This window comes from Canis lupus, chromosome 27 (genome assembly GCF_048164855.1).
Source record: "Canis lupus baileyi chromosome 27, mCanLup2.hap1, whole genome shotgun sequence".
Lineage (NCBI taxonomy): Eukaryota > Metazoa > Chordata > Mammalia > Carnivora > Canidae > Canis > Canis lupus.
Window position 1 is genome coordinate 6551674 of NC_132864.1, and position 26739 is coordinate 6578412.

The 26739-nt window shown below is 44.8% G+C and overlaps 1 protein-coding gene across 8 annotated transcripts; it reads left to right on the forward strand.

The window, feature by feature from the left end:
• The first annotated feature begins 30 nt into the window (after positions 1-30).
• On the forward strand, positions 31-26245 carry ZNF605 (zinc finger protein 605). Of its 8 annotated transcripts, XM_072801983.1 has the most exons (7): positions 31-115; positions 4287-4397; positions 6705-6878; positions 7636-7853; positions 14933-15053; positions 15286-15378; positions 19436-26245. In XM_072801983.1, exons 5-7 carry the CDS (start codon positions 15020-15022, stop codon positions 21229-21231), a joined length of 1923 nt encoding a protein of 640 aa, XP_072658084.1. In that variant the 5' UTR covers positions 31-115; positions 4287-4397; positions 6705-6878; positions 7636-7853; positions 14933-15019; the 3' UTR covers positions 21232-26245. The 8 variants fall into 8 exon arrangements, with proteins under 8 accessions (XP_072658084.1, XP_072658081.1, XP_072658078.1 ...); XM_072801980.1 differs by lacking the exon at positions 7636-7853; XM_072801981.1 differs by lacking the exons at positions 31-115; positions 7636-7853 and adding an exon at positions 192-234.
• Positions 26246-26739: the final 494 nt, after the last annotated feature.

The following is a 26739-nucleotide window of genomic DNA, read 5'->3' on the forward strand; positions in this document are numbered from 1 at the left end:
GAGCCCTCTGGGAGATGTAGTTCCGGGGCGAGCGGCACTCTGGGGGATGTAGTTCTGCACGCGCACTTCCGCGGTCGGCCGCGTGAGCCCCGGCGCGGTGGGCCTGAGCTGGAGGGTGTGTGCGGCGGGGGGCGGGGCGGCGAGGCTGCGGGGCCGGGGCGGCCGGGGCGGCCTAGGTGTCGGTGCGGGCCCCGCGGTGACCTCGGCGCACGAGCGAACTGGCTCCGGAGCCCGGTGCGAGGATGATCCGGAGTGAAGGATCGGGCGTGGGAGCGACTGGGGGCGCGAAGGAAGGGGGCGGCGGTGGGGGCCGCCTGCTGTGGCCGTGATGAGGCCGCTGGGGGGGGGGGTCGTGTCGCTAGGGCCACCGGAGGGCCAAGATGCTGGCGTGTCTGATAAATCAGGGACCTGGGGCTTGGACGGGACCAGTGTTGGTGAAGCCGACCGAGGGAGTTAAGTGGGTACTGGCGGTCTCTGGGGTAATCGTGTTAAGAGGGGAGGGGAAGGGATCGGGGGTGCAGGATCCCCTGGACGCAGTCCTCTGGGCTGTGGGATGGGCCGAGTGTGCCTTGGGGTGCTGTTGTGGGAATCCGTTTGGGGGCGTTCCGAGGGCTCGGAATCGATGGGCCGAGGACTTTATTGACTGGAAGCGCTGGACCGAAGTTCCCGCTGATCAATCAGGACAAAATGTGTGGCGTTCACAAGGCATCTGGATGCAAGTGGATGGGTGGCCCACTAGGGGCTGTGAAGCAGCAGACGGTGGGAGTATTAGTTGGAGGTACCAGGGTATGTGGGTTTATGCAGAGTTGGTGGCCCTTTCAGGTAATGATTAGGAGCACCTGCAGGGGTGTTAGTCGATGGTGGGTAAGCATGGGCTATACTAGAAAGTGAGGTATCATGGGAGGTGAATGGTTGGGGCTTCTGGATAATGAGGGATTGGGTGTGCCTTAGGTATAGTGATGGGGGCTAGCAAGCCTGAGGGGGCTCTGTGGGAACAGTGACTGGGGCACTGTTGAGTGGATGGATAACTGGAGGAGGAAGGACTGGAGTCCTGGGGTGGTTCATGGGGACTCAGTGTTGAGGATCTCACTGACTCCACTACTGGTCAACGAATAGAACAGACTCTGTCGAGATTATTGGGTGGGAGTGTGAGGGAACCAGTAATGGGTTTTTTGGCCTCAGTGGTGAGAAGCCTGTGATGAGGGACTGTGCTGTCATAAGCAGTCAGGGGGCCTCTAGGGTTAGGGTTAGGGTTGGTGCATGGGGCTGAGCAAGGAAGAGACTGGAATGATCAGGAGTAAAGAGTCCTGTGGATATCTGATTGGGGGCAGGGCTGTGGAGAGACTTGGATTTTCCTGACTTGTATACTCCTGTGTGTTGGTTTTGTCACTCGGGTTGATAGGGGGCTTTGCTGAAAGAGTCACTGGGGATATGTATGTGTAAGAGGTCCTGGAGGCACAGCCTGTAAAACCGGAAGCTGGGGTCCTGGTGGGATGATGGGCAAGTGGGGGAAGTGATAGTGGGGCTTGTGATGCTCAGTGGCTGTGTAGATTGGAGACTCATGACGGCTCTGTTGTGTTCAGTGAGCAAGGGCCTGGAGAAGTCTCAGGCAGTCAGTGTGGGTACACGGGAGCCTCTGAGAGCTGAAGTTCCGTCCATGGCTGAGGTGGCAGGGGGTTTCAGTCTATTCCAGATCTGGTGGAGGGGCTGTGTGGGACTGAGACCATCTTTGGTGATAGGACATGAATTGTGTTTGTGGGTTTGGGTGGTCATGCATTGACTCAGGCAAGACTCTGATGTAGTGACTTCTGTTGAATGACTGTATTCTTTTTTGTTCTTGGTCCTTCTCACTTAGCACATTACATTGTTGGTCTGTGACAGCTCCTTATTTCAGTGTTCTCTGTGACCCTGGTGGCTGTAGGTCCTACCCCATGCTGGCTCAGCCTCCTTGCCCTTCTCCATCCCTGTCTAGCTCCAGCCCTCTGAGTGTGGTGCTCCTTTGTGGGCTTGATCCTCCCACAGCCTTCCCCAGTGGGTTCCTACCTCTCTTCTGGGCTCAGCTAAAAGTCCTTGATTTCCAGGAGGCCTTTTCCAACTGTGTGAGAGAGTATCCTCTATCCATCCATCCCACTGTCGTATTTAAAATTTTTTTCCAAGCACTCTCACAGTCTGAAATTCTTTTATTTGCTTGTTTCCTATCTTAGAATGTCTTTCTTAGAGAGCAGGGACCCTGTCTGTCTTGTTCAGTGGTCTCTCCCATGTGTTCAGAACAGCCTGCTAGTAAGAGGTGTTCAGCAAATTGATGCTTTCCTGGTCAGTAGATGAGACTGTGAGCATCTGTGTACATGTGAGTGTAAGCACGTGTGTGAAGGTGTGTACATGTGAGTGAGCATATGTGAGCATGTGTATATATGAGAGAGCACATGTGAGTATGAGCTCTACATTTAAGTGTGTAGGTGTGAACATATATGTGCATGTGAACGTGTGCACATGGGAATGTTGAACATATGAGTGTGAGCATGTGTACATGGGAATGCATGAATGTGTACATGGGAGTGTGTGAACGTTTATGTGTGTGTGACTATGTGTGTACGTGTGAGCATGTGTATATGTGAATGCGAGTGCATGAATACATGTGAATGTATGTGTATGTATATGTGTGTGACCATGTGTGTATTTGTGAGCCTGTGTATATTTTGAATGTGAGAACTTGAGTACATGTGTGTGTGAGCATGAGTATGTGTGCATCTGAGTGTGTGAGTGCATATATGTACATGTGAATGAATGAACATGTGTGAACATGTGTATTTTTTAAATTTTTTTATTTATTTATGATAGTCACACAGAGAGAGAGAGAGAGGCAGAGACATAGGCAGAGGGAGAAGCAGGCTCCATGCACCGGGAGCCCGACGTGGGATTTGATCCCGGGTCTCCAGGATCGCGCCCTGGGTCAAAGGCAGGCGCTAAGCCGCTGCGCCACCCAGGGTTCCCGAACATGTGTATTTGTAAGGGTGTGTGTGTCCTCACAGTATGAGAGAGATTTGATGTGACTGAGAGCAGAGTGCAGGAGAATGTCAGGATCCTGGAGGAGGAAGCCAGAGTGACAGTTTTGGATATTAGTATAGTTGGCACATTCCCTTTTCCAGAGGTGACAGAGAAGATCTGTGCATCAACCCAAAAGGGATCCGAACTAAATAGCTTCCAGGGCAGGAGGGTCTTGATCCCAGGAAGCCCAGGTTTGGGTAGCAATAACTTCTCACACTCATTTTCTCAGGGCTTCCTGAGACCCCCTACCAGTGTCCAGGAGCCTGGAGGAGCACCCTGGGCATCTACCTGTGGAGATGCTCTGCTCTTCCAGAACGTTTTTTCCTGAGATTTGCCCTGGAGCCATATACACTCTTTCACACTGGACTTAAATGGAGTTCAGTTTCATTCTGGGGGTCTGACTTTGTGTCAACACCCTACAAGTGGGCGAGACTTGTGTTATCCTTCTCTTTTTGTGCTGCCAGCCATTCCTCCTGGTCTAGATGCCCTTGCTCTGCTCCTCCCACTGCTTGGGTCAAAATTCACAATCCATCCTGTCTGTCTAGACCGTGGTTCCTGACTGCTCCACAAGAGCCCCCAATGTTAACATGGGGACCTCCGTCCTCTCAGTGACAGAGAAGGAGACATTTAAGGCTGTCAGGTGATGCCGCCACAAGTTGACCCACAGGGTCAGTTAGAGCCAAGTGGTGCTCAGTGTTTCTCTTCTGACTCTGCTCTGTGTGCACAGGGCCCAGCTCCGCTGCCTGAGCTGTGGGGGGGCCCTGGAGCATGTGGTGCTGAGCACAGCCCTTGGCCAAGCTGGAGTAGGTAGTAAATGCCTGGGAGGGGCTGGCGCCGTGGCTCTGCTCTGGTTAGCTGCCCTGGGGTCAAGCCGGCAGTGGGCTAATATCCAGGCTGACTTCTCTGTCCACTGGGACATTGGGGACAGCCTCCCTATGCTTCAGTGAGACAAAGAGCTCTTGCTCTGCAGCTTCTGCAGGAACTCTATCCTCCCTTTGTTCAGTTTATTTTCTGGAAAGGAACCCACAGACCTGTTCACCAGGTTTGGCCTTCCTGAGCAGCCCATCAGCCTGCGGAGACCAGCGGGGCGCACCGCTGGGCTCAGCTGCCGCTCCTGGCCTACAGGGGCCCCCTGCCAGCGCCGACAAGTCTCCCCTGGCAGGGATGCTACAAAAGCTGGAGTTTGTCCCTCTCGTCCTGTGGTATACTGGGGATGGTGATTTTTGGACATTTCCTTTCAGGTATGTTCTCAGGAGGGAAATAACATCTCTGCAATTTCACGCCTGTCAAGTCCTTGGCTTTCATCTCATAACTGGTTCATGACTTGGTACATGAAGGAAGGAATTCAAAGTGTAAGTGTGTGTACACATCAAGATGGAGTATTTTTTGTTTATTATACTTACCTGAAATCTTGCTTTTGTTTTTTCCAATAACTCTGCCCAACATACCTGTTACGTAGTTTGCAATTTCGTAAAAACTTTTTATTTTTTTAAAGATTTTACTTATGTATTCATGAGAGACACAGAGAGAGGCAGAGACATAGAGGGAGAAGCAGGCTCCTGGAGGGGAAACTGATGCGGGACTCGATCCTGGAACTCCAGGATCACGCTCTGAGCCGAAGGCAGATGCTCAACCACTGAGCCACCCAGGCATCCCTCTTAAAACCTTTTTAAAATAGCAGTTTTACTCAGTTATGCGGTTATTTGGCCTGTTGAGGAAATAATTAAAATCCAAACCCACCAACCCAAAAATCTCTTTAACAAAAGCAGAAGAAAAAGAAAAAGTTTTATTGTTGAATAAAAATTAAACTTTAAATGAGAATACAGTGAGCTTTGCAGGCAACCTGCTGAGGAGATTACAGAGACGGAAAGAAAGCTCAGTCTTCTCTGTATAGCTAGGCAGGTGTAACCCATTACACACATATTCTCAGGATAAATGATAGGTTGTCACACATAGTGCACACTGCATGTTCCCGGTACTTAGGGAGGCCTTTGTCAAGAGGAAAAGTAGACTCCTTGTGTCTTTGTGATAGGAAGTAGTTTTAAAGTAGTTTTTTTTTTTTAATTTTTATTTATTTATAATAGTCACACAGAGAGAGAGAGAGAGAGAGAGAGAGAGAGAGGCAGAGACAGAAGCAGGCTCCATGCACCGGGAGCCCGACGTGGGATTCGATCCCGGGTCTCCAGGATCGCGCCCCCGGCCGAAGGCAGGCGCTAAACCTATGCGCCACCCAGGGATCCCAGTTTTAAAGTAGTTTTACACCTGGAAGCCAGGTGCCAGTCCATACTCGGTGAGGGTTCTGACTTCCTGACATGGGAAATGGGAGCCTGTCTTCCTGGACAACTTCAAAGAGAGAGCTCCCAGGTCCTGGGGAAGGACAATTTGGAACTGGAACTGGACCAGGCTTATTTAGCTTTAGGAAGGATTTACACACATTCAAAGGGGCAGAGAAAGAATATACAATTACGGGTTTTCTTTCTTTCTTTCTTTCTTTTTTTTTTTAATTTATGATAGGCACACAGTGAGAGAGAGGCAGAGACACAGGCAGAGGGAGAAGCAGGCTCCATGCACCGGGAGCCCGACGTGGGATTCGATCCCGGGTCTCCAGGATCGCGCCCTGGGCCAAAGGCAGGCGCTAAACCGCTGCGCCATCCAGGGATCCCAATTACGGGTTTCCTAAAGTGCTCTTTGAGTAGGACTCGGAAGGGACTCTCTTTCCCTTTTCTGCATGAGGGAGAACTCATTTGTTATCTAGTTTTTATGTTATGTTCACCCTTACTGGCCTCTGAGCTCATATTCCCCCAGAGGTGTTAGCTGCTGTCCCACGAGCTCTGGTGACCTGCGCTCGGGAAGGGCTGGGAAGAGCACCGGCGCCAGCACCGCAGACAGCCCTGTGTCCCACCGCCCCATCAGGCATCTCTAGTCAGTGACGTAGACCCTCACAAAGAAGCAGATTTTGGAGCATTGTCCTTGGGGCACAGAGGAGTGTGGGAGATGAGGAAGGGCAGCTCTTCGGGGATTTTGATCTGCCTCCATTATGCCTTGGAAATGTGGCCTGGCGGTTCCTGCTGGTTTCTCAGGGGAAGGACACGTACCCACACACAAGCCTCAGTCTCCTCCGCGGCCTCTCTTCTTTTTACTATTTCTGTTGGCTCCTCTGGTCAAGGCTTTCCTTTTGTTCCTGGGCTAATTTCGGAGTAGGGAGCTAGCACCCCAGGCGACTTCATCATCTTGATCTAAAAGGCGTCTTCTGTTTACCATCCTGCCTAGAAATGAGTTGCATTTTACTCTATAGCACCTGCCCCAAGAATTTCATGTAATTGCCCCCCAGAAATACGGCTGCAGAATGAGTGAGCCAGGGTGCTATTTCTGGATTTTGTTGATGTCTGCAGTGCATCTTGGTTTGATGATACTCCTCTGAGGGTGTTTGGCTGAAGCCCTAAAGCAAGTGGCCTGAATATGGCATTTATGTTGGGAGCCAGGGCTGCAGTGTGTGGTGCAGACATGGCCAGAGGCAGACTTGGCCGGTAACTCATCTTGCATCCTGCTGCTTACCCCTAGCCTGGTTCAAGTTGTTTGATTTCCCAGTGAGAGAGAACCAAGATTAGATTCCCACAGTAATTACGTCATCTAAAAGAAAATTCCCACTGCATCTCCAGGCCGTGATTGAGGGACATGATAACTCATGTGTGAAAAGGAAGAAGAGGCCTCAGGACTAGGGGTGCCTTGTCAGTTTACAGACATTTGACCAGAGGCCTCTGCAGAGCGTCAGGACGGAGAGAAGTCACAGAACGAGCAGATTTTCCAAGCAGCAGAAAATGATCAAGTCACAGGTGAGTTATTTGTTCTCCAATAGTTTTTTTCCCATAGATGTGACAAAGCTCATGGGAAAGTACTAAATACATTTAAATCGTAATCAGAAAATATCAACTTGGAAAGAAGGTGTCAGAGAGCAAAGTGGATTATGGAATCATACAGAAATCTTAAAGTCAAAGCATGGATACTTAGGAGACAAGGTACTTCATTGCTAGAGGTGAGCTGCAGGCCGTCCTCAAATATTCCCACAGTGGAGACAGGAAGGGAAGCAGTGGAGTGCTTGTTTCCTCTGACAAAAGCAGACTAGCTACTCAGTGCAAGCAACCCCTTCCTAATGGTTACTTACACAGACGGTACTTTGATAACTGTTTATGTGGGTGATAGAGTGGACAAAGTCCTAAGTAAACCCTGTAATAAATAAACTTATTTCCCAGTGCTGTTTAACAGTGTTCCTCAATGTGAATCTAAAGTAAAACTCAGAACACAGTTGTTACAGGACCAAACCTGTGGGCCTGGACCACCTATCTTACTTATATTCTAGCTGTAGGAAACAAACCAAAGTCATCTGGCAGAACTGATCATTACAAAACCTTCAAATGGCCCCATAAATATTCTGTCAGTTGGAATTTTGGTACATTTTAGGAAGAAATGTTTCTGCTTCTATTGGCAAAAGCTGGGCATGGTGGTATTCTAGACCTTTAGCCCTTTCTGCTTTTTGTTTGTTTCTTTTGTTTTTGTTTTTTTTTTTAAATTTTTTGTTTATTCATGAGAGAGACAGAGGCAGAGACACAGGCAGAGGGAGAAGCAGGCTTCATGCAGGGAGCCCGATGTGGGACTCGATCTCAGGACCCTGGGATCATGACCTGAGCCGAAGGCAGACGCTCAACCACTGAGCCACCCAGGTGCCCCTCTTTCTGCTTTTTTGACTCGAGAAATGGAGAGTGTCCCGATGGCTGGGGTACAAGTCAGCAGTGCAGTCCTAGAGGACACAGGTGGGTCTCCTGGCAACAAAGAGCTTACAGAGGGTGCCCCCACAGGGTTAACATAGCCTCCAGGGTGGAAGTTGTTTCTTTTTTTTTTTTTCCAGTAGGATGGGAAAGCTTTCAGGAGCAGGTCCAAAAAACAAAGATCATTCATATCATTCAATGCCACACTTCCCCGGGTGCTAGGGTTATTCTGGTTTTATTCTTCTGTTGCTAGTATCAGTGTGTCCCATTTAGTAATCAAAACTTTTTAAAAGTTCATCTCCTGTTTTCATCCACACCCATTGTCTGGAAAGATTGATTGTATGCATGAAGGGCAAATATTATGTAACTTAACCAGAAAGATGCATCATGTTTAAGAATTGGCTAGCAGGGCACCTGGGTGGCTCCATTGGTGAAGGCCATGATCTCGGAGTCCTGGGATCAAGCCCCACATTGGGCTTCCTACTCAGTGAGGAGTCTGCTTCTCCCCTCCTTCTGCTGCTGCCCCTGCTTGTGCTCTCTATCTTGCTCTCTCTCTCTCCCAATTAAAATAAATAAAATCTTTTAAAAAAAGGGGGGGGGGGGATTGGCTAACTAAATACAGGTACCTCCATGTCCAGAATTCTCAAATGATTTTAAATGACTTTGCATAGTCTCATGTTCATTAAACCTTCAGGAAGAGGTGATAGGGGATGGAAGCCTTGTGCAGTGCCTGCCATGGAGCCTGAGCCATCAGCAACTGGAAAAGATGGGTGTGTATGTGAAGGCAGCAAAGACAAGCATCCTTTTGGGGAAATGCTGCATGGGGGTCCCAGGTTGTTCTCTTGAGCTGTGTAATTGGGGCTGGGATTATGTTGACCCCTTTAGTCAGCCACATAAATCTTGTCTTTAACTGTCCACTAAAACAGCCTCATGGCTAATCTTGGGCTATTCTCAGATGCAATGAATTGAGGAGACCCCCAGAAAGGAACAAATGTGGTTATGGAAGGCCTGTATAGTGTGGCCCAAGTCAGCAGAACCCATGGGGATGGTTGACCAGACTTCAAGAGAGTGTCCACTGCAGTCACATCTAGTAAAAAAGGCATATAAGGGACAGAAGGCCCAATGAGATCTACCTGTCCAGAACATCCTGACCCATTGGCCCGAGAACTTGTCTCTGGGCAGTGTTGCTAGCTTGAGCAGCGTGTGGAAGCCTACATGTGTGTTTTGTGCTGTTTCAGCATCTCCTGATGGCACGGGCAGCATGTGCACACATGCCCAGCTGGCATCTGAGTCTGTGCCACAGGCTAGCCTCGTGTGCTGTGTGGTGGGATCAGTTTCAGTCTCCACGTTTAGTTGATTGGAGCAAGGTTGTTGGCCAGTATAGGGGCCTTTTTGGTGAGCATCGACATGGGTAGCCACAAGCTTATGAAGAGCAGAACTTACTTCTATCCAAAAGGGTCATTCCTGTAGGAGGGCTTGTTTTATATGCCACTCTGAAGCTCACCTGGGGTCTGAGCTAGGGCCCACAAGGAAGGCAGGTCATTCTTCCACATACCCACTCTCATGGCCCTAGCTGTGGCTGCTGCCATCTGGGCCTGGGGCCAAAGGCTGGCAAGAGTCTACACAGGCATGAAGTCAGTACCAGTAACACATTCAGTGAGGAGGACCAGAATAATAGTGCTTTGGAGCCTGTGGTGCCACGTCTGGTGTGGGGAGGGCAGCTTCCCCTGGGCAGCCCATCAGGTAAAGGCTTTGGTTTGCCTGAGGTTGGGACTGAAAAATCCTAGGGTTTTTTTTGGTTTGTTTTGTTTTTGTTTTTTTGTGTTTTTAAGATTTTATTTATTGATTGATGAGAGAGACACACAGAGAGAGGCAGAGACAGAGGCAGAGGGAGAAGCAGGTTCCTCACAGGGAGCCCGATGCAGGACTTGATCCCCAGACCTGGGATCATGCCCTGAGCCGAAGGCAGACAATCAACAACTGAGCCACTCAAGGGTCCCCCAAAATCCTAGTTTTTAACCAGGAACCTGACTCCTCCTGAGTTTTAGGGTGTGTGTAAATTTACGTTATCAACATCACAGTCAGGACTTGGAACAATTCCAGTTCTCCAGAGACATTCCCTGAGTCTGGTCCTCCTGCATCTCCAACGCGTGACCCCAACTGACGTGTCCTTGGTCAATGGGAAGTGACAGACTTCAGCCTTTCCCGGAATGTTAGAGCATGTAACCTTCTGATTCTGGCACTTTTCTCTCCTATCGTTGAGATCGTCCATGTCTGAAACAGTCTTTACTATCACTGAGCAGTGTCTCCAAATAGTATCCCATTACATGAACACACCATTTTGCTTAGCCTTCCACTTTTGAAGGACACCTTACTTGCTTCTACTTTGTAACTGTCATGTTCACCTGCATATAGTTTGAACAGAAATCTTGAGATGAGCAGAAGTTTTCAGTGTACTTGGGCAGGCACCTGGAATTAGAATTGTTGGGCTGTGCGGTCATCAGTGCTCAGCTTTCTGGGGAGCTTCCATAACATCTTCCAAGGTCACTGCGCCATTTCTGCGTTCCCACCTTCAGTGCATGAGTGCTACTGCTGCTGCTGCTGCGCATCCTCACTGGCATTTGTCACTGTGTGGGTTTTTAAAATTAATGTTAGCAATTCTAATAGGTATGTGGTAACATCTCATTATACTTTTAATTCATATTTCCCTATTGATAAATAATGCTAAACATCTTTTCATGTTTATTTTTTATCTATATATCTTTTGGTGAAATGTGTGTTAAGATCTTTTTTTTTAAGATTTTATTTATTTCTTCATGAGAGACAGAGAGAGACAGAGGCAGAGGCAGAGGGAGAAGGCTCCATGCAGGGAGCCTGATGTGGGACTCAATCTCAGAACCACCCTGAGCAGACACCCAACCACTGAGCCACCCACACACCCCTGTGTTCAGATCTTCTGCTCATCTTTTTTGTTCATTGTATTTAAATAAGAGGGCTTTTTTTTTTTTTTTTTTTTTTTTTTTTAGTATATGTGATGCAGAAGAGAGCACATGAGGACTTTTTTTTTTTTTTCCCATTAAGTTTTTATTTTTAATTCCAGTGTAGCTAACATGCAGTGTTATGTTTGGGGCGCACAGTGTAGTGACTCAGCACTTCCACACATCCCTCTGTGCTCCCCATGGTCTGTGTGCGCTTCATCCCCTGGACCTAGTGCAGTCCTCCTCCCCCTTGCTGACCACAGTTCTCTACAGTGAAGGGTCTGTTTCCTGGATTGTTTCTCTTTTTTCCTTTGCTTGTTTTGTTTCTACAATTCCACATATGAGTGAAATCAGATGGTATTATCTTTCTCCGACTGACTTATTTCACTTAGCACAATACCCTCTAGTTCCATCCATGTTGTTGCAAATGGTAAGATCTCACTCTTTCTGATGGCTGAGTAATGTTCCAGTGTGTGTACACACCACCTCTTCTTTATCCATTCGTCCGTCCATAGACACTGCTTTTCCACATGTTGGCTATTGTAGATAATGCTGCAAAAACATTGGGGTGCATGTATTACTTTCAATTACTGATTTTGTATTCGTTGAGTAAATACCCAGTAATGTGATTAATGGATTCTAGGGTAGCTCTATTTTTAACTTTCTGAGGAACCTCCATACTGTTTTCCAGAGTGGCTGCACCAGCTTGCATTCCCACTAGCAGTGCACGAGGGCTCCCCTTTCTCTGCATCCTCTCCAACACCTGTTGTTTCCTGTGTTGATTTTAGCCATCCTGACAGGTGTGAGGTGATAATCTCATTGTAGTTTTGATTTTCACCTCCCTGAGATGAAATATTGAGCATCTTTTCATGTGTCTGTTGGCAATCTGGATGTTGTCTTTGGAGGCATGTCTATGTCTTCTGCCCATTTTTGAATTAGATTATTTGCTTTTTGGGGTATTGAGTTATATCAGTTCTGGTATTGAGTTCTATATACTCTGAATACTAACCCTTTATCAGATGTTTCATTTACAAATGTCTTCTCCCATTCTGTAGGTTTTCTTGTAGTTTTGGTGATTGTTTCCTTCACTGTGCAGAAGGTTTTTATTTGATGAAGTCCCAGTAGTTTATTTTTGATGTATTTCCCTTTCTTCAAGAGATGCCCTTTTTTTTTTTTTAATTTTTATTTATTTATGACAGTCACACAGAGAGAGAGAGAGGCAGAGACACAGGCAGAGGGAGAAGCAGGCTCCATGCACCGGGAGCCCGACGTGGGATTCGATCCCGGGTCTCCAGGATCACGCCCTGGGCCAAAGGCAGGCGCCAAACCGCTGCGCCACCCAGGGATCCCTATTTATTTATTCATTCATTCATTCATTCATTCGAGAGGCAGAGACATAGGCAGAGGAAGAAGCAGGCTCCCCCGGGGAGCCCAATGCAGAACTTGATCCCAGGACCCGGGATCATGCCCTGAGCTGATGGCAGACACTCAACAACTGAACCAACCAGGTGCCCCAGATGGGTGCTTTTCAAATATTTTCTCATAGTCTGTGCCTTGTCTATATTCTCTCTCTTAACAGTGTCTTTCACATAGAAAAAAAAATAACTTTGTAAATGTCTGTTTCATTGATTTTTTTTTCTTAAGTTGACCCCATGTTTAGTGTTGTATCTAAAAACTCACTGCTGGGCAGCCGGGGTGGCTCAGCAGTTTAGTGCTGCCTTCAGCCCAGGGCCTGATCCTGAAGACCTGGGATCTAGTCCCAACTCGGGCTCCCTGCATGGGGCCTGCTTCTCCCTCTGCCTGTGTCTCTGCCTCTCTCTCTGTGTGTCTCTCATGAATGAATGAATAAATAAATAAACAAACAAACAAACAAACAAACTTAAAAAAAAAAAACTGCTGGCACACCTGGGTGGCTCAGTTGGTTAAGTGTCTGCCTTCAGCTCAGGTGACAATCACAGGGTCTGGCATCAAGCCCTGCATCAAGCTCCTTGCTCTATGGGGAATCTGTTTCTCCTTCTCCCTCTGCTTGCTCCCTCCTGCTTATGCATGAGTGTGCACATTCTCTCTAAGAAATAATAAGATCTTTTAAAAAATAAAAACTCACTGCCAAACCCAGGATCATGCAGGTTCTTTTTCCCCAGAGCTTTATAGTTTTATGTTTTCCATTTAGGTCTATGATCCATTTTGAATTAATTTTTATATAAAGTATGAGGAATGTGTTGAGGTTTATTCTTTTGCTTGTGGATATGCAGTTGTTCTAGCACCATTTGTTGCAAAAACTCCTTTCTTCATGGAATTGCTTTTGCCTTTTGTCAAAAATCAATTGAGCATATGGGGGTCTAGTTTTAAGTTGCCTCTTCTGTTGCATTCATCTAGTATCTATCCTTTGACTAACACCACCTTGTCTTAGTACCTGTGGCTTCATAGGAAGTCTCAAAACCCGGTCATGTGAATCCTGCAACATTGTTCTTTTCCCACTTGTTCGTTTGCCTTTTGTCCCAAGCCTTCTATATCCTTGTGTCATGGCCTCTGTGACACTTTATTTTTTTCTTGAAAAGACTGAAACATTTTAAGAACATGATTTTTATTCTATTCATATTTCTAGCACCTCTTATAGTTTGGGGAGCCTTAGTTGCACAATACGTGTATTCCAGAAGATCCAGAAGGGGCTAGCTAGTCCTCATAATGTCTGGTGCAGAGCCAGACGGAGGGGTGTTGTAGGGATGTAGACAGAAACCAAAAAATATGACTGTTGTTTGGCAGATGGGTGCCAGGCATGTGGAATATCTGACAGTAGGTGGGACTCGGATAAGAATTCTTCCCAAAGGGTATCCCTGGGTGGCTCAGCGGTTTAGCGCCTGCCTTCGGCCCAGGGCACGATCCTGGAGTCCCGCGTCGGGCTCCCAGCATGGAGCCTGCTTCTCCCTCTGCCTGTGTCTCTACCTCTCTCTCTCTATGTCTATCATAAATAAATGAATAAATCTTTAAAAAAAAAAAAAAAAAGAAAAGAATTCTTCCCAAATACCAGTGGCACTGTCCTTGAGAAGCACTGTGCTTGGGATGCCTGGGTGGCTTAGCAGTTGGGCATCTACCTTTGGCTCATGGCATGATCCTGGAGTCCCAGGATCAAGTCCTACATTGTGCTTCCTGCATGAAGCCTGCTTCTCCCTCCTTGTGCCTCTGCTCCGCGCCCCTCCCCCCCGCCCTCTGTGTGTCTCATGAATAAATAAAATCTTTAAAAAAAGAGAGAGAGAGAGAAGCACTGTGCTTAAACACAATGTAGTCTAATTTCTTTCTTTCTTTCTTTCTTTCTTTCTTTCTTTCTTTCTTTCTTTCTTTCTTTCTTTCTTTCTTTCTTTCTGATAGTCACAGAGAGAGAGAGAGAGGCAGAGACACAGACAGAGGGAGAAGCAGGCTCCATGCACTGGGAGCCCGAGTGGGATTCGATCCCGGGTCTCCAGGATCGCACCCTGGGCCAAAGGCAGGCGCCAAACCGCTGCGCCACCCAGGGATCCCCTGTAGTCTAATTTCTTAATGGATAGGTAGATGGATAGATGAGTGAATTCAAAATGATAAATATCTTAACATATTTGTTTCTCTTGAGGTATAATGTAAGATTAGGATGTTATATTAAATATCAATTGCTGTGTAACAAATTACGCTAACCTCAGTGGCTAAAAACACAAACATTTACCCCACAGTTTCTCTGGGTTGAAGTTTGCCAGCTGCACCTACATCTGGTTCCTGTTCAGGATTTCACATGGCCCTGTGACAAGGATGGTGGGCCAGGCTGTGGGGCATTCAGGGTGCAGTAGGGAGATGGTCCTCCTCCAGGCTTGGTCATGTGGGAGTTGTGCACCTCAGTTCCTTGCCACAGGACTGCTTCACTGCGTGGCAGCTGAATTCCCCCGAGAGAGCAAGACAGGCTTCCCAAGATGGGGGAGTAATCTCAGACATGCCATCCTATTGCAGTTGTCTTCAGCGTCAGTGAGTCAGTAAGTCCAGCACACATTCTGGAGGGGAGTATGACACAAACACAGACACCAGGAGTCAGAGATGGGCGAGGCTGCCTCCCACCCTGGAGGAGAAAGCCCATATCCTGCCATGAGGACTACCTCAGGTATAACAATGATTATGCTTTTCTAGATCTCCTTTGAGGATGTGGCTGTGGACTTCACTTTGGAGGAGTGGCAGCTACTTAATCCTACTCAGAAGAACTTGTACAGAGATGTGATGTTGGAGAACTATAGCAATCTAGTTTTCTTGGGTAAGAATATTCTTATATAAATAGTGTGTATCCAATAACTGGGGCCTCTAAAATGTTTACTAATTTTGGACCTAAGTTTCAGATGTCAAAGATTCTTTAATTTCTATACCCAATTGAAAGATTTTTGGTTCACTTGCTTTGTTTTACAACCTTTGCAGTGAATATTCTTCATATTTAAGAGTCCATCATTGCAAGGAATTGGGTCCAAGTTGTCTGTGTTTCCACTGAACAGGTTATCACATTATCAGACCTGATGCAATTTTCAAGCGGGAGCAAGAAGAGCCGTGGATGGTGCAGAAAGAAGTTCTAAGTCAGAGCTTTGCAGGTGAGAGGGAATCAGGTGTATGTGTACAGTGCAAATTGAATCTCGGGTTTTTGATGATAGGTTGCTTATAATGTTTTGAAAAGTTATTCATAAAACTGCTGGAAGTTCCTAAGTCTTTAGAGTTGGCTCAGGGCTAGTGACCTGAGTTCTCCTGGTTTCTAATGTGCTCTGTCCTGGTCTCCACATCAGGATGTGTCCTCTTTGTGCGGAGCTGGTGATGGCACGTTCCCCCTTCCCTAGACAGCGGCACGAGCTGGTGGCCAGCATTTAGGACAAGGATCCTCCTCCCAGCCCGCCTCAGCTCCCTCCGCCTCTCCTGCACTTCCACCCAGCAGGGGTGGGCTTCCTTCTTCCTCCTGAAGAATTCATAACTTTCTCCTGTTACAGGGACGCCGACTGAGTCCTTCTTTTTTTCTTTTCTCTAATTTGCCAGATTTCTGATTTAAACCCATAGAGAGTAGAAGATGAACCCATGCAGGTAGAATAAAAACCAAATAACGTAAGCCTGGTGAGGACACTTTGCCTCGCCCATCTTCTGTGTAGACTAAGCCCTTTGCAGGCAGCTCCCTGGGTGCTTTTCACTGCATTGATGTCCACCTTCTCGAGGCTTCTCACTAACCCTTCAAAGAGACTACTAATTTTCAAATCCCCAAGTGCTGTGTGATATTTTAACTACATTTATGTTGGAGGACCTCATGGTATGGCAACATCTTATCCATTTGTTTTTTGTTTTTAATTTCTGTTGCCAGAAGTCAGGGCTAACTCCATTCAAACTAGTTTCTTCCTCCAAGCCTTTCATACATTTTTCTCTGCACTTGAGCCTTTGATCCTCAGATCCTTTCCCCACGTGGACACTATGTGTCTCTTCAGTTTGAGCCATTTCTCATACCCAAGGAGTGTTGATTCCCAGTGTGTGATCTCTGCCCACTTAGGATTGCATTATGGGAACTTTGGCCCTAGTCAGACATTATCTGGGACTTTTCACCAATTTTTAACCAAGTAGGTCTTAATGATTCCCCCACACACACACATAGAAAGACTGCAAGGAACATATTCTCTCTCCCCTGTAGAATTTATAGGGTATAATTATTAAATGTTTCATTAAGTGAGTGTTGTGGGGCCAGGTAAGGCAGGACCTTTCTTATCAAGTATTACTTTAAGGCAAAGGTTTTTATCTAAGCAAGTGTCTCAGCTTACCTTAGGAAATACTTCAAATTATAGATGTCCAGGTTCCATTCCCATGGATGATTAGGTCCGGGTATGTGTAGCTTAGAAAATACTAACTGTGCAGATAGGTTTTGTATTCACTCATTAATGTAGAACAACCAGTATTATGTGGCATAGAGAAAGAGTCATGAAATAGGAACAGAGAAGTTTAACATAGAATAAAATGCAGAACTATATTTATTCAATAATTCAGTATTTGAGCAAAAAGTATTTATATTAAAATGCAAAGTTATTTATCAAGATTAATGATACAGAGGGGAACTGCTTTAGAAGTCCAGTTGTGAATGAACAGTGTTTATCCTACATGTATTGAGGGCTTGCTCTGTGCTATGTATAGATGTACATCAGTGACAAGTACAAACTTATTCCTTGCCCTCAGGGTTTACACTCTTGTGGGGGACACAGAAATAAGATGATTACCTCTTTGATAAGTACTATAAAGGAAATAAACAGTATATTGTTAGGATGCCCTCGAAATGATTTTTACACTTGAATGAGCCATGCCGAAAACTAGGAAGAGCATGCCAAATAAAAGGAACAGCCATTGCAAAGGTCCTGAGGCAGGAAAGGCCTCTGGGCTCAAAGGGATGGGAAGGAATTCAGTATGGCTAGCAGCAGTGAGCAAAAGTGTGAGAGGAAGTCAGAGAGATTGGAAAAGATTAGGGCATGCCAGAACATACAAGCCATGACAAAAGCATGCATTTTTCTTTTCTTTTTTTTTTTTTTTTCAGCAAGGGAGTAAAAAGCCTGATCACATTTTCTAAAGCTCACTGGCTCTCTGGAGACTAGAACTGGGAGGGAGCAAGAGTGGGAGTAGGAATATCAGTTTGAAAACTACAGTGAAAGCAGGCAGTGTGGACCAGAGTATGACAGAGACAAGTGGGTTCACCTGTGCCTGGCCCTGAATAATACCAGTAAGAAACAACATACTTCTTTTCCAAAATGACAAGATTTCTTCTTTCTCTTCCTCCCCCTCCCTCTCCTCCTCCTCCCCCTCCTCCTCCCCTTCCCCCCTCCCCCTCCCCCTTCTTCTTCTTTTCTTCTTTGAGAGAGAGGGCACGGGGTGTACAGGGAAAGAGAGAGAGAGAAGCAGAATCTCAAGCAGACTCCCTGCTGAGCACAGAACCTGACACAAGGCTCAATCCCAGGACCCTGAGACAATGACCTGAGCTGAAATCAAGAGTTGGACGCTCAACCAACTGAGCTACCCAGGCACCCCAAAGTTTTTTATTTCTTAAATATATTTTTTAAAGATTTTATTTAATTATTCATGAGAGACACAGAGAGGCAGAGACATAGACAGAGGGAGAAGCAGGCTCCATGCAGAAAGTCTGATGTGGGACTCAATCCAAGGACTCTGGGATAACACCGTGAGCCAAAGACAGACACTCAACCGCTGAGCCACCCAGGTGTCCCTATTTCTTAAATATTTTGATGCAGTTGAACTACTTGAATATTATTTTATATTATTTATTGACTTGTATATATGTTAATTTTATTTATTGTTTTGATTCTAATTTAAGGTTTTTATTTCTTTACTCAGCTTTCATGAAACCATTTTTTATAAACGCTTTAGGTGGATTTCACACTTACATGTCTACGTATGACACTTGCTATTAATCTCCAAACTTTTTCTCAGTCATTTCCATCTCAATAGTTTTAGTACCTCCACTCACGCTGGAAACATGAAGTCCTTTTATTTTCTAAATCAGCAGCTCTAATTGGACCTTTTTTTTGAAATTCTGATATGTCCAAGAATTAGATAAGTCTCTGCCTACAGCCCCCTACACACACACACACACACACACACACACAATCCTGCAGAGAAGAAGTTGACTTCTATTTGAAGTCTCTCAAAATCTTTTGTCTTGCAGTGTACCTCCTGGGAATGTTACCTAACAATAGCTAGTAAAGAATATCATAAAATAAACAAACCTTCACTTTAAAATATCTAATAAATGGTCATGTTGTGGAAATCACAAATTGTACTTACCAGGTAACAGAAAGTCTATCCTAATGTTATCTAAAGAGTTCTTGTGGTTTGGAATGATTTTCATTGACAGGATTACATGTAGGTTCATTATATAAATGATAGATTCAGTTAAAGTGTCAAAAAACCTAAATAAAAGTGTAGATGCTGAGCTCTGGAGAACTCTTGGATAACCCCAAGAAATAGAAGTCAGTGATGTCAGTTATTCAGGTGACAATTGTAAATGAGAATGTTCTTTAAATGTAATGATCGTTCAGGAACCTAATGTTTCTTGACTTTTGGATAAAAACTTGATATCCTGTATTTACTATGCACTGCACTCAGTGATCCTCCTTTAATAGCACAGCATACACCAGTCTTGCTCTTCTGTGTGCTTGTTACTCTTAGCATTCACTGTATTGTGAGGACTCTTGACGCAGAGAGTGCTTACCTGTTTTCTTCCCTCATCTTCCCTCTGTATATACAGCAGATAATCAGATTGTTGTCGAGTAAGTAAATCAATCACTAGTATTTGAGCGTAAACGCTCATGATCACTGCTTCTTGAGCATATTTCATCTTTTCTCATTTAAAGTTTATGTTTATAAACATTTGTAACTTTTAAATGTTTTCATTTCTGTTAGAAAGGTTTTAAAGCTTTTATATAAATTCCAATTAGTTAACATACAGTGTATGTCAAAATTTTTAATGTCCAATAAGTAGATATTATATTTTGGAGGATTTTGTTTTGTTTTGTTTAGTTTTGTTTTTAAAACTGGGATCCTAGGCTCTATGTCAGTTTTATTCAATGAGCATAATTGTTGGGGGATTTATACAGTATGATTCATTTTTTTCCTTTTTAGAAGAAGTCTGGCTAGATAACAGTCTCAAAATGTGGCACCAGGATAATCAAGACAAGCTTAGAAGTATGGAGAGAGGCCATGAATATGATGTTTTTAGGAAAATATTTCATTCAAGCATTAACTTTGTTCATTTAGGAATGAGACCCCATAAATGTGGCACAGGTGAAAAAAGTTTGAAACATCCTTTTGAGTTTCTTATTCCAAAAAATAACCATGGAAGAAAAAAGCTTGATGAGCTCAATAAGAAATATTTATTCTATATCAAAGCTGATAGAACCCATGGTGGAATGGCATACTGTGGTTGCAGTAAATGTAGAAAAGCTAGCAGTACAGGGTCGTGGCCCAATGCAAACCATATAACACATACAGGAGTCCATTTATGCATGGAATGTGGCAACGTTTTTAATAAGAAGTCACAGCTCATTATACATCAGCGAACTCACACAGGAGAGAAGCCCTATGGATGCAGTGAATGTGGGAAAGCCTTCTCACAGAAGTCATTGCTCACTATTCATCAAAGGACTCATTCAGGAGAAAAACCATATGGGTGTGGTGAATGTCAAAAAGCTTTCAGTAGGAAGTCACTGCTTATTTTACACCAGAGGACTCACACAGGAGAGAAGCCATATGGATGCAGTGAATGTGGGAAAGCCTTCAGCAGGAAGTCACAACTTAAAAGACATCAGAGGACTCACACAGTAGAGAAGCCCTATGGCTGCAGTGACTGCGGGAAAGCCTTCTCCCAGAAATTAAAGCTCATTACACATCAGAGAACACACACAGGAGAGAAGCCCTATCAATGTAGTGACTGTGGGAAAGCCTTCTTCTGGAAGTCACAGCTGATTACTCATCAGAGGACTCACACAGGGAAGAAACCATATGCATGTAATGAGTGTACAAAAGCGTTCAGCAGGAACTCACTGCTTATCAGGCATCAGAGGATCCACACAGGAGAGAAGCCCTATGAGTGCAGTGAGTGTGGGGAAGCCTTCATCAGGAAACCACAACTTCTCAAGCATCAAATTACTCACACAGGAGAGAAGAACTATCAGTGCAATGATTGTGAGGAAGCATTCTTTAAGAAGTCAGAGCTGATCAGACATCAAAAAACTCACTTAGGGGAGAAACCCTATGGGTGTGTTGAATGCGGAAAAACCTTCTTTGGGAAGTCACAGCTGCTAACACATCAGAGAACTCACACTGGAGAGAAACCATATGATTGCAGTGAGTGTGGGAAAGCCTTCACCCAGAAGTCCAGCCTGATATCACACCAGAGGACACACACAGGGGAGAAACCCTATGAGTGCACTGAATGTGGGAAAACCTTCAGTGAGAAGTCAAGCCTTATTCATCACCAGAGAACCCATACCGGAGAGAAACCCTTTGAATGTGGTGAATGTAGGAAAGCATTTGCCTGGAAGCCACAGCTTCTTAGGCATCAGAGAATTCATACAGGGGAGAAACCCTATAAATGCAGTGAGTGTGGGAAAGCTTTTGTTCAGAAAGTGCAGCTCATTAAGCATCAGAGAAATCATACAGGAGAGAAAACCTATGGATGTAGTGATTGTGCAAAAGCCTTCTTTGAGAAGGCACAGCTTGTTATACATCAGAGAATTCACACAGGAGAGAGACCCTATAAATGTGGTGAATGTGGGAAGTCTTTTACCAGAAAGTCACACCTTATGAGACATCAGAGAATCCATACAGGAGATAAATACTATGTGTGCAGTGAGTGTGGGAAAGCCTTCAGCAGGAAGTCCCAACTCGTGATTCATCAGAGGACTCACATACTCTAGGAACCATGTGAGTGCTGGAATGTGAAAAATCTCCTATCAGACATCATGCCTTCTGACATGTCAGAGGACACACATACACGGGAGGAACCCTGTCAGTGCCCTGGGAAGGCAAGTCTCACCCAACACTTGATAAAAGAGGGAATCTTTTGAAGTAGACAGTGTAAGAGAGCCTTCTCCTAGAAAACACAACTGGTTACACATTACTGACTTAACATGGAATTCTTATCAATATTGTGGTACAGAATCTTGTAGTCAGAAGTGACAGCTCATTGTTAGAGGAACTACACTCAAGGAGAAACTGGGCCGTTGTAAAAAGCAAGTGAAAGGGTTCATGAAGAAAAGATAACTCACAGTACACTAGAGAATGCATACACAAAGGAAATACTGAATAGTATGAATTAGAGATTTTAATATAGAAGAGCAGTCCTAGTTTGAAGAATTTGGATAAGCATGATCCTATTGAAAGAGTTCTTTAACGTTGTGTTTGTTGTATCTAAGTTTTTATTAAAATAGTTATTTTTTAAGTGGTAGATGTGTTTAAAGTATGAAGACTTCTGCTTTCTGCTACGGTGGTATGGCAAGGAACAGATTAATTCCCCTGCCTTGAACAGCTAGAACCTGTAAAACATAAATGAAATGATAGTTTTGAAATCTATGGCAGGCAGAAGTTTGTGATTCCTGGCAGAAGGTAGACAGAGTGAGGTGAGCCCCATGACAGCCCAGCCTAGTGCCTGGTGGCAGTTCCCAGGCTGCAGTATTGTTGAAGAGAACTACTGACTTGGCATTTGGGGAGGCCATGGTAGCTAGAATTTGCAGGGAAAGGTACTGGGGAGGAGGGAGCTTTCCAGAAAGAGGGCTGCAGAAATCCAAGGAGTCCTCTTGAGTCTCTTGGTTTAGTGCTGATCTGCATATGTGTGAAAGGAAAAAGTAGTTCTGGAAAGCAGTAGGCTGAACAGTTCCTAGAAATCAAAGCAGGGCTGCGAGTAAAGTTCCCACCAGCTTTGAACACATGGGGCATCAGGTAGGGTTCTCAGCAGAGTAGACCTTGTGAAGTAATTAACCCTAGATTAAAATCCACTCGGGACCCACAGTGTGTGGCATCCAAAAACTTAGCTGGCATGCGAAGAAGCTACATGAATACAACTTGTAACCAGGACAAAAAATGATTCAGTAGGAAGAGACATAAAAGAGACCAAGACAGTTGGCATTAGATAAGGATGTTCAAGTAGCTTTTATAAATACACAGGAAAATGTGAATGTGATAAAACCTGAAGTGGAAGATGTATTTTAAAAAGCCCAAGTGTGGGGATCCCTGGGTGGCTCAGCAGTTTAGCACCTGCCTTTGGCCCAGGGCATGATCCTGGAGTCCCGGGATCAAGTCCCACATCAGGCTCCCTGCATGGAGCCTGCTTCTCTCTCTGCCTGTGTCTCTGCCTCTCTCTCTCTCTCTCTCTCTGTCTCTCATGAATAAATAAATGAAATCTTTTTTTAAAAAAGCCCAAGTGCAACTTCTCAAGATGAAAACAGTAGTATCTGAGGATTAAAAAAATGACCAAAAAAAAGCCAACTTTGGATGGAATTAAGAACAGATCAGACAAAGAAGAAGAAACGTTGATGAACTTAAGTACGAACAAAAACTGTCCAACTGCTGTACACAGAGAAAAAAAAGACTGGAAGAAAAGAGAGGAGGGAGTCAGTTGCAGTGGGACAACCAACATACATCCGAAGTGGAGTCGTAGGAGAGGATGGGGAAGAGGCATGAGAAAGTATTTGAGTAAATAATGGCTGAAATGTTTACACATAGGATGAAAAGTGTGACACCACATATTTCAGATGTTCAAAGAACCCCAAACAAGATGTGTAAAGAAAATCCTGCTAATGGACATCATAGTCAAATTGATGAAGAACTATTATAAGACACCTAGAGAAAGATAGGATATGGTCACAGAGCAGAGAACGACAGCACACTCCTGCCCAGAAAGTACTTGAGCAAGAAGACAGAGTGACCCCTGCAACCTGGCATTTGTCTGTTACCCATCTTTCAAAAATGAAAGCAAAAGAAGACTTTTTCAGAAAAAGTCAAAGAGAATTTATTAGCTGTAGGCCTTCCTTCAGGAAACCTTAAAGTAAGTTTCAGCACAGCAGGAAAATCATCTTCAATAGAAATGTGGGTCTACAGGACAAAATGAAGAGTTCTGGAAAAGATGAATATGTGGATAAACAATAAATGATTTTTTATTCAAATTCAAAGATTTTTTTTTAAATCTTTGAAAAAGGTAATTGATTGCTTAAGGCCAAAGTAGTAACAATGTATTGTGGGAGTAAAGTGTACAACAACAACAACACTTAGGTATGAATTTTCAAACACAGTTAAATAGATTGCATGATGTGAGTTAGAAACCTGTTTCTCAGGCTCAGAGTGACTCTCTAGCAGCTACACTGCACATAGGCTGGACCTGGATAGGTCCTGGTTGTGACCTACTTCTCCCTGCCCTGCACTCTCAGGGGCTGCCCCACTAGTTTTTCTGCTTAGGCTCAACCATGGGAGGGGCTAGATCAGCCGGCGGGAGAGGAAAGGCTGGAACATGTATTCCTCCCAGCTCCCCTTACTGGACCTTGGTTTTGGGTGAGTGTATGCCTGTATGGCTGCAGCTCCTGCTGGGCAGCGCTCCTCTGGGGCTGTAGACTTCTCAGTTAACACCTCCCTCTCCTTGCTCTTCAGATACTTTACCATCTCTGGTTGGTGTCCTTAATTCTGAACACATATGTAAATAGTCCCTCTATTAAATGTTCTTGAGTTAATATTCTGAGTGTACCATTTGTTTTCTGTGCCATGTTAAATGATGAGCATTTAACAAAATTTTGAGTGTCAACTATTGGTACATGTGCCTCATAGGGCATAGACTGATATCTATCAAGATTTCCCATACTGAGTGTCAATGTTTTCTCTTCGTTTTTAAACAATTCAATAGAAATTAGATTACAAAGTTCTTTGTGTTTTTTTGTTTTGTTCTGCAAATGTGAATGGCTCCACAGATTATCATCTGCTACATATCTAATGGTCTTGCAGTTATTACCAACCCTTCTTCAATAAGAGAAACTAAAACATTTATGAAGTCTCATGCTATCTCTGGATTAGCCAAGCAATTTACAAAACACACTGGCATTATGTTCAATATGTATGAACAAGAAAAAGATAATCAGTTACTGCATGAGGTAGAAAGGAATGATTGTGCTGTGCATACCGTCATTCCGTATTGTGCTGCTTTTTATTCTATATAATCTGTAGTCCATGGACAAGATTCTCATGTCAGTAGTCAGAATTGCCAGAGTCTCTAAAGCTCCACACCATTGCCCATCACCAACACCATAGTCTAGTCAAGTAGACTACCAATGATCCCCAACACAGCAGCCCCATACGTGGTCATTTGTCAAACACCTCTTAAGAATTTCACCTTTCTTTATTATCTCTCACCCAGTCCTTTTCCCTTGGTACCCAGAGCACTTTTGAAGGGAAATAATTGCCATCAGGCTACCCAGCTGCATTTTCTCTCCAGGTGCTTTTCCATTTCAATACGCATTTTGAGGAAGCTTTTCATGCGGGTCTTCCATTTTGTATAACCCTGAAACACACCATTCACAATGCAGTCTGTGCCTATAAACTTGTGTATTACACTGGTCCTGTCTTTAAGGAATTAGCTTGCAAATGAAATCAATGTCTCGAGGCTTGGTAGTTGGAATATAGTGCTGTGACAGTTACCTTTAACAGTTTCTCTGTAATAGGACTGTGTGCTCTATATCTGGTAGCAAAATGGTTTCTACCAATACAGCTCTCCTCGGGCCCCATGTATTTGTCACATAGTGAAGGCAAGGACATGCTCACTCTCCTCTTAGAAAACTTGGGACGCCTGGGTTGCTCAGTGGTTAAGCATCTGTGTTCAGCTCAGGGCGTGATGCTGGGGTCTGGGGATCAAGTCCCATGTCGCGCTCCCTGCAAGGAGCCTGCTTCTTCCTCTCCCTGTCTCTCTGCCTCCTTTCTGTGACTCTCATGAATAAATAAAATCTTAAAAAAAAAGGAGAAGAGAAAACTTTCTCTCATGATGTCTGCAGCTTAGAAGCAGGCAGTGTAACATCTCATTACCAGCTCACAAGCATGACAAGTAATAAGTTCCAGCATTGCATGCCCCATCTGTGGATTTAGTGATGCTATCTGATCATTGTTTATTTCCGTTGTGGTGTCTTTGCAATTTAGAGCACAGTCATTACTCATTGTATCTGGGTAGTCTTGACTTCATGTCATTGTGACTGTTACTTCCAGAATGCTAGGATTAAATAAGCCAGGAACACCAATGTTAATACCTAAATCATTATACTTAGGTATTTTACAACACCTACATCATTACAAGTGCCCAACACAGAATGTATTGCTTTAGAAGCAGTCATTGGTAAGATGAAAAGAATACAAATGAAATGACATTTGTCATTTGAAGTTCTCATTTAAAGCACTGCTATCATTCCTGTCATTAAAATTTATAGAAAAGCCACATTAAGCTCAGATTCACAAGAAGATGGGGAAGCAGATTAACTTCTGGTGTTTGTTAGAGTGGTCATGTTAAGGGAGCATTTAAACCACGGACTTGCTACCGCTGTAGCCAGCAAAGTGGCTTGTGGGTTTATCTCCAAACTGTGATGATCACAGGGCAGCTATCAGTGAATGAGCAAGTTAATGTATACTTACTCTATCACATGTTTGTACAGAGCAGGGTGTGTCAGGTGAGGACACCTGAGCTCCTGGCCAGCTATGTTTCACATACAAGGTTAGGTCAGACCAGTAAGGGGAAAGGTTGGGCCTCTGTCATTTTGTGAGGAGCAGTCTGTGAACTGTCTTCACTGCCTGGTACACCGAGAGCACAAACTGTGCTAGCTCAGACCTATTGCCACACTGCTCTTTGCTGTATTGGAAAACAAATTCTTTGTACCTATATGTTTACTCAGTAAACTGTTCAATGATTGAGTATGCGTGTGTGTGGTTCTTGGTAACAGGGAACTCTAGCCTCCATTCAGCTAAGCATCGCAAACCAAATCTGAGTTCTCAGTCAGCGTCCAGGTTTATCATCCACACACACCTGAAACTGAGGAAAGTACCTCTCCACTCAATTGTTGGCGGTGGCCCTTGGTTCACTAGCTGGGGCCTGGGGTTCGTGCTGAAGTAAAACCTGCTGCTCACAAACCAACCTGGAGACTCCCCTAGTCCTCTGAGCTTCAAAGAGTATGGTACTTACAGTTTAGCTATACCGAGAGAGCAGCTTCTAAGAAAAACAGAGGTGGGCCGCATGCACCTTGACCTTCTGTGTCGGGTGTCACCCACTCGGACCCCCCTTGCACACATGGACAGTGTCTTCTTGCAGACCACCCAGGCCTGCAAGATGGGCCTGGATGCCCCAAACCGGGTCGGGTGCTCTGCCCACAGGAGGCGCAGTTTTCTTTCTTTTTTCTCTTTTTACAATT

What these genes read in the sequence shown, in the direction of transcription:
- ZNF605 (XM_072801977.1), top strand. Translation starts at nt 4,365, where the DNA reads ATGACTTGGTACATGAAGGAAGGAATTCAAAGT. An exon ending in TGAAGGAAGGAATTCAAAGT is followed by an intron (nt 4,398 to 14,932) that starts GTAAGTGTGTGT and finishes ATGCTTTTCTAG; the next exon opens with ATCTCCTTTGAGGATGTGGC. An exon ending in TCTAAGTCAGAGCTTTGCAG is followed by an intron (nt 15,379 to 19,435) that starts GTGAGAGGGAAT and finishes TTTCCTTTTTAG; the next exon opens with AAGAAGTCTGGCTAGATAAC.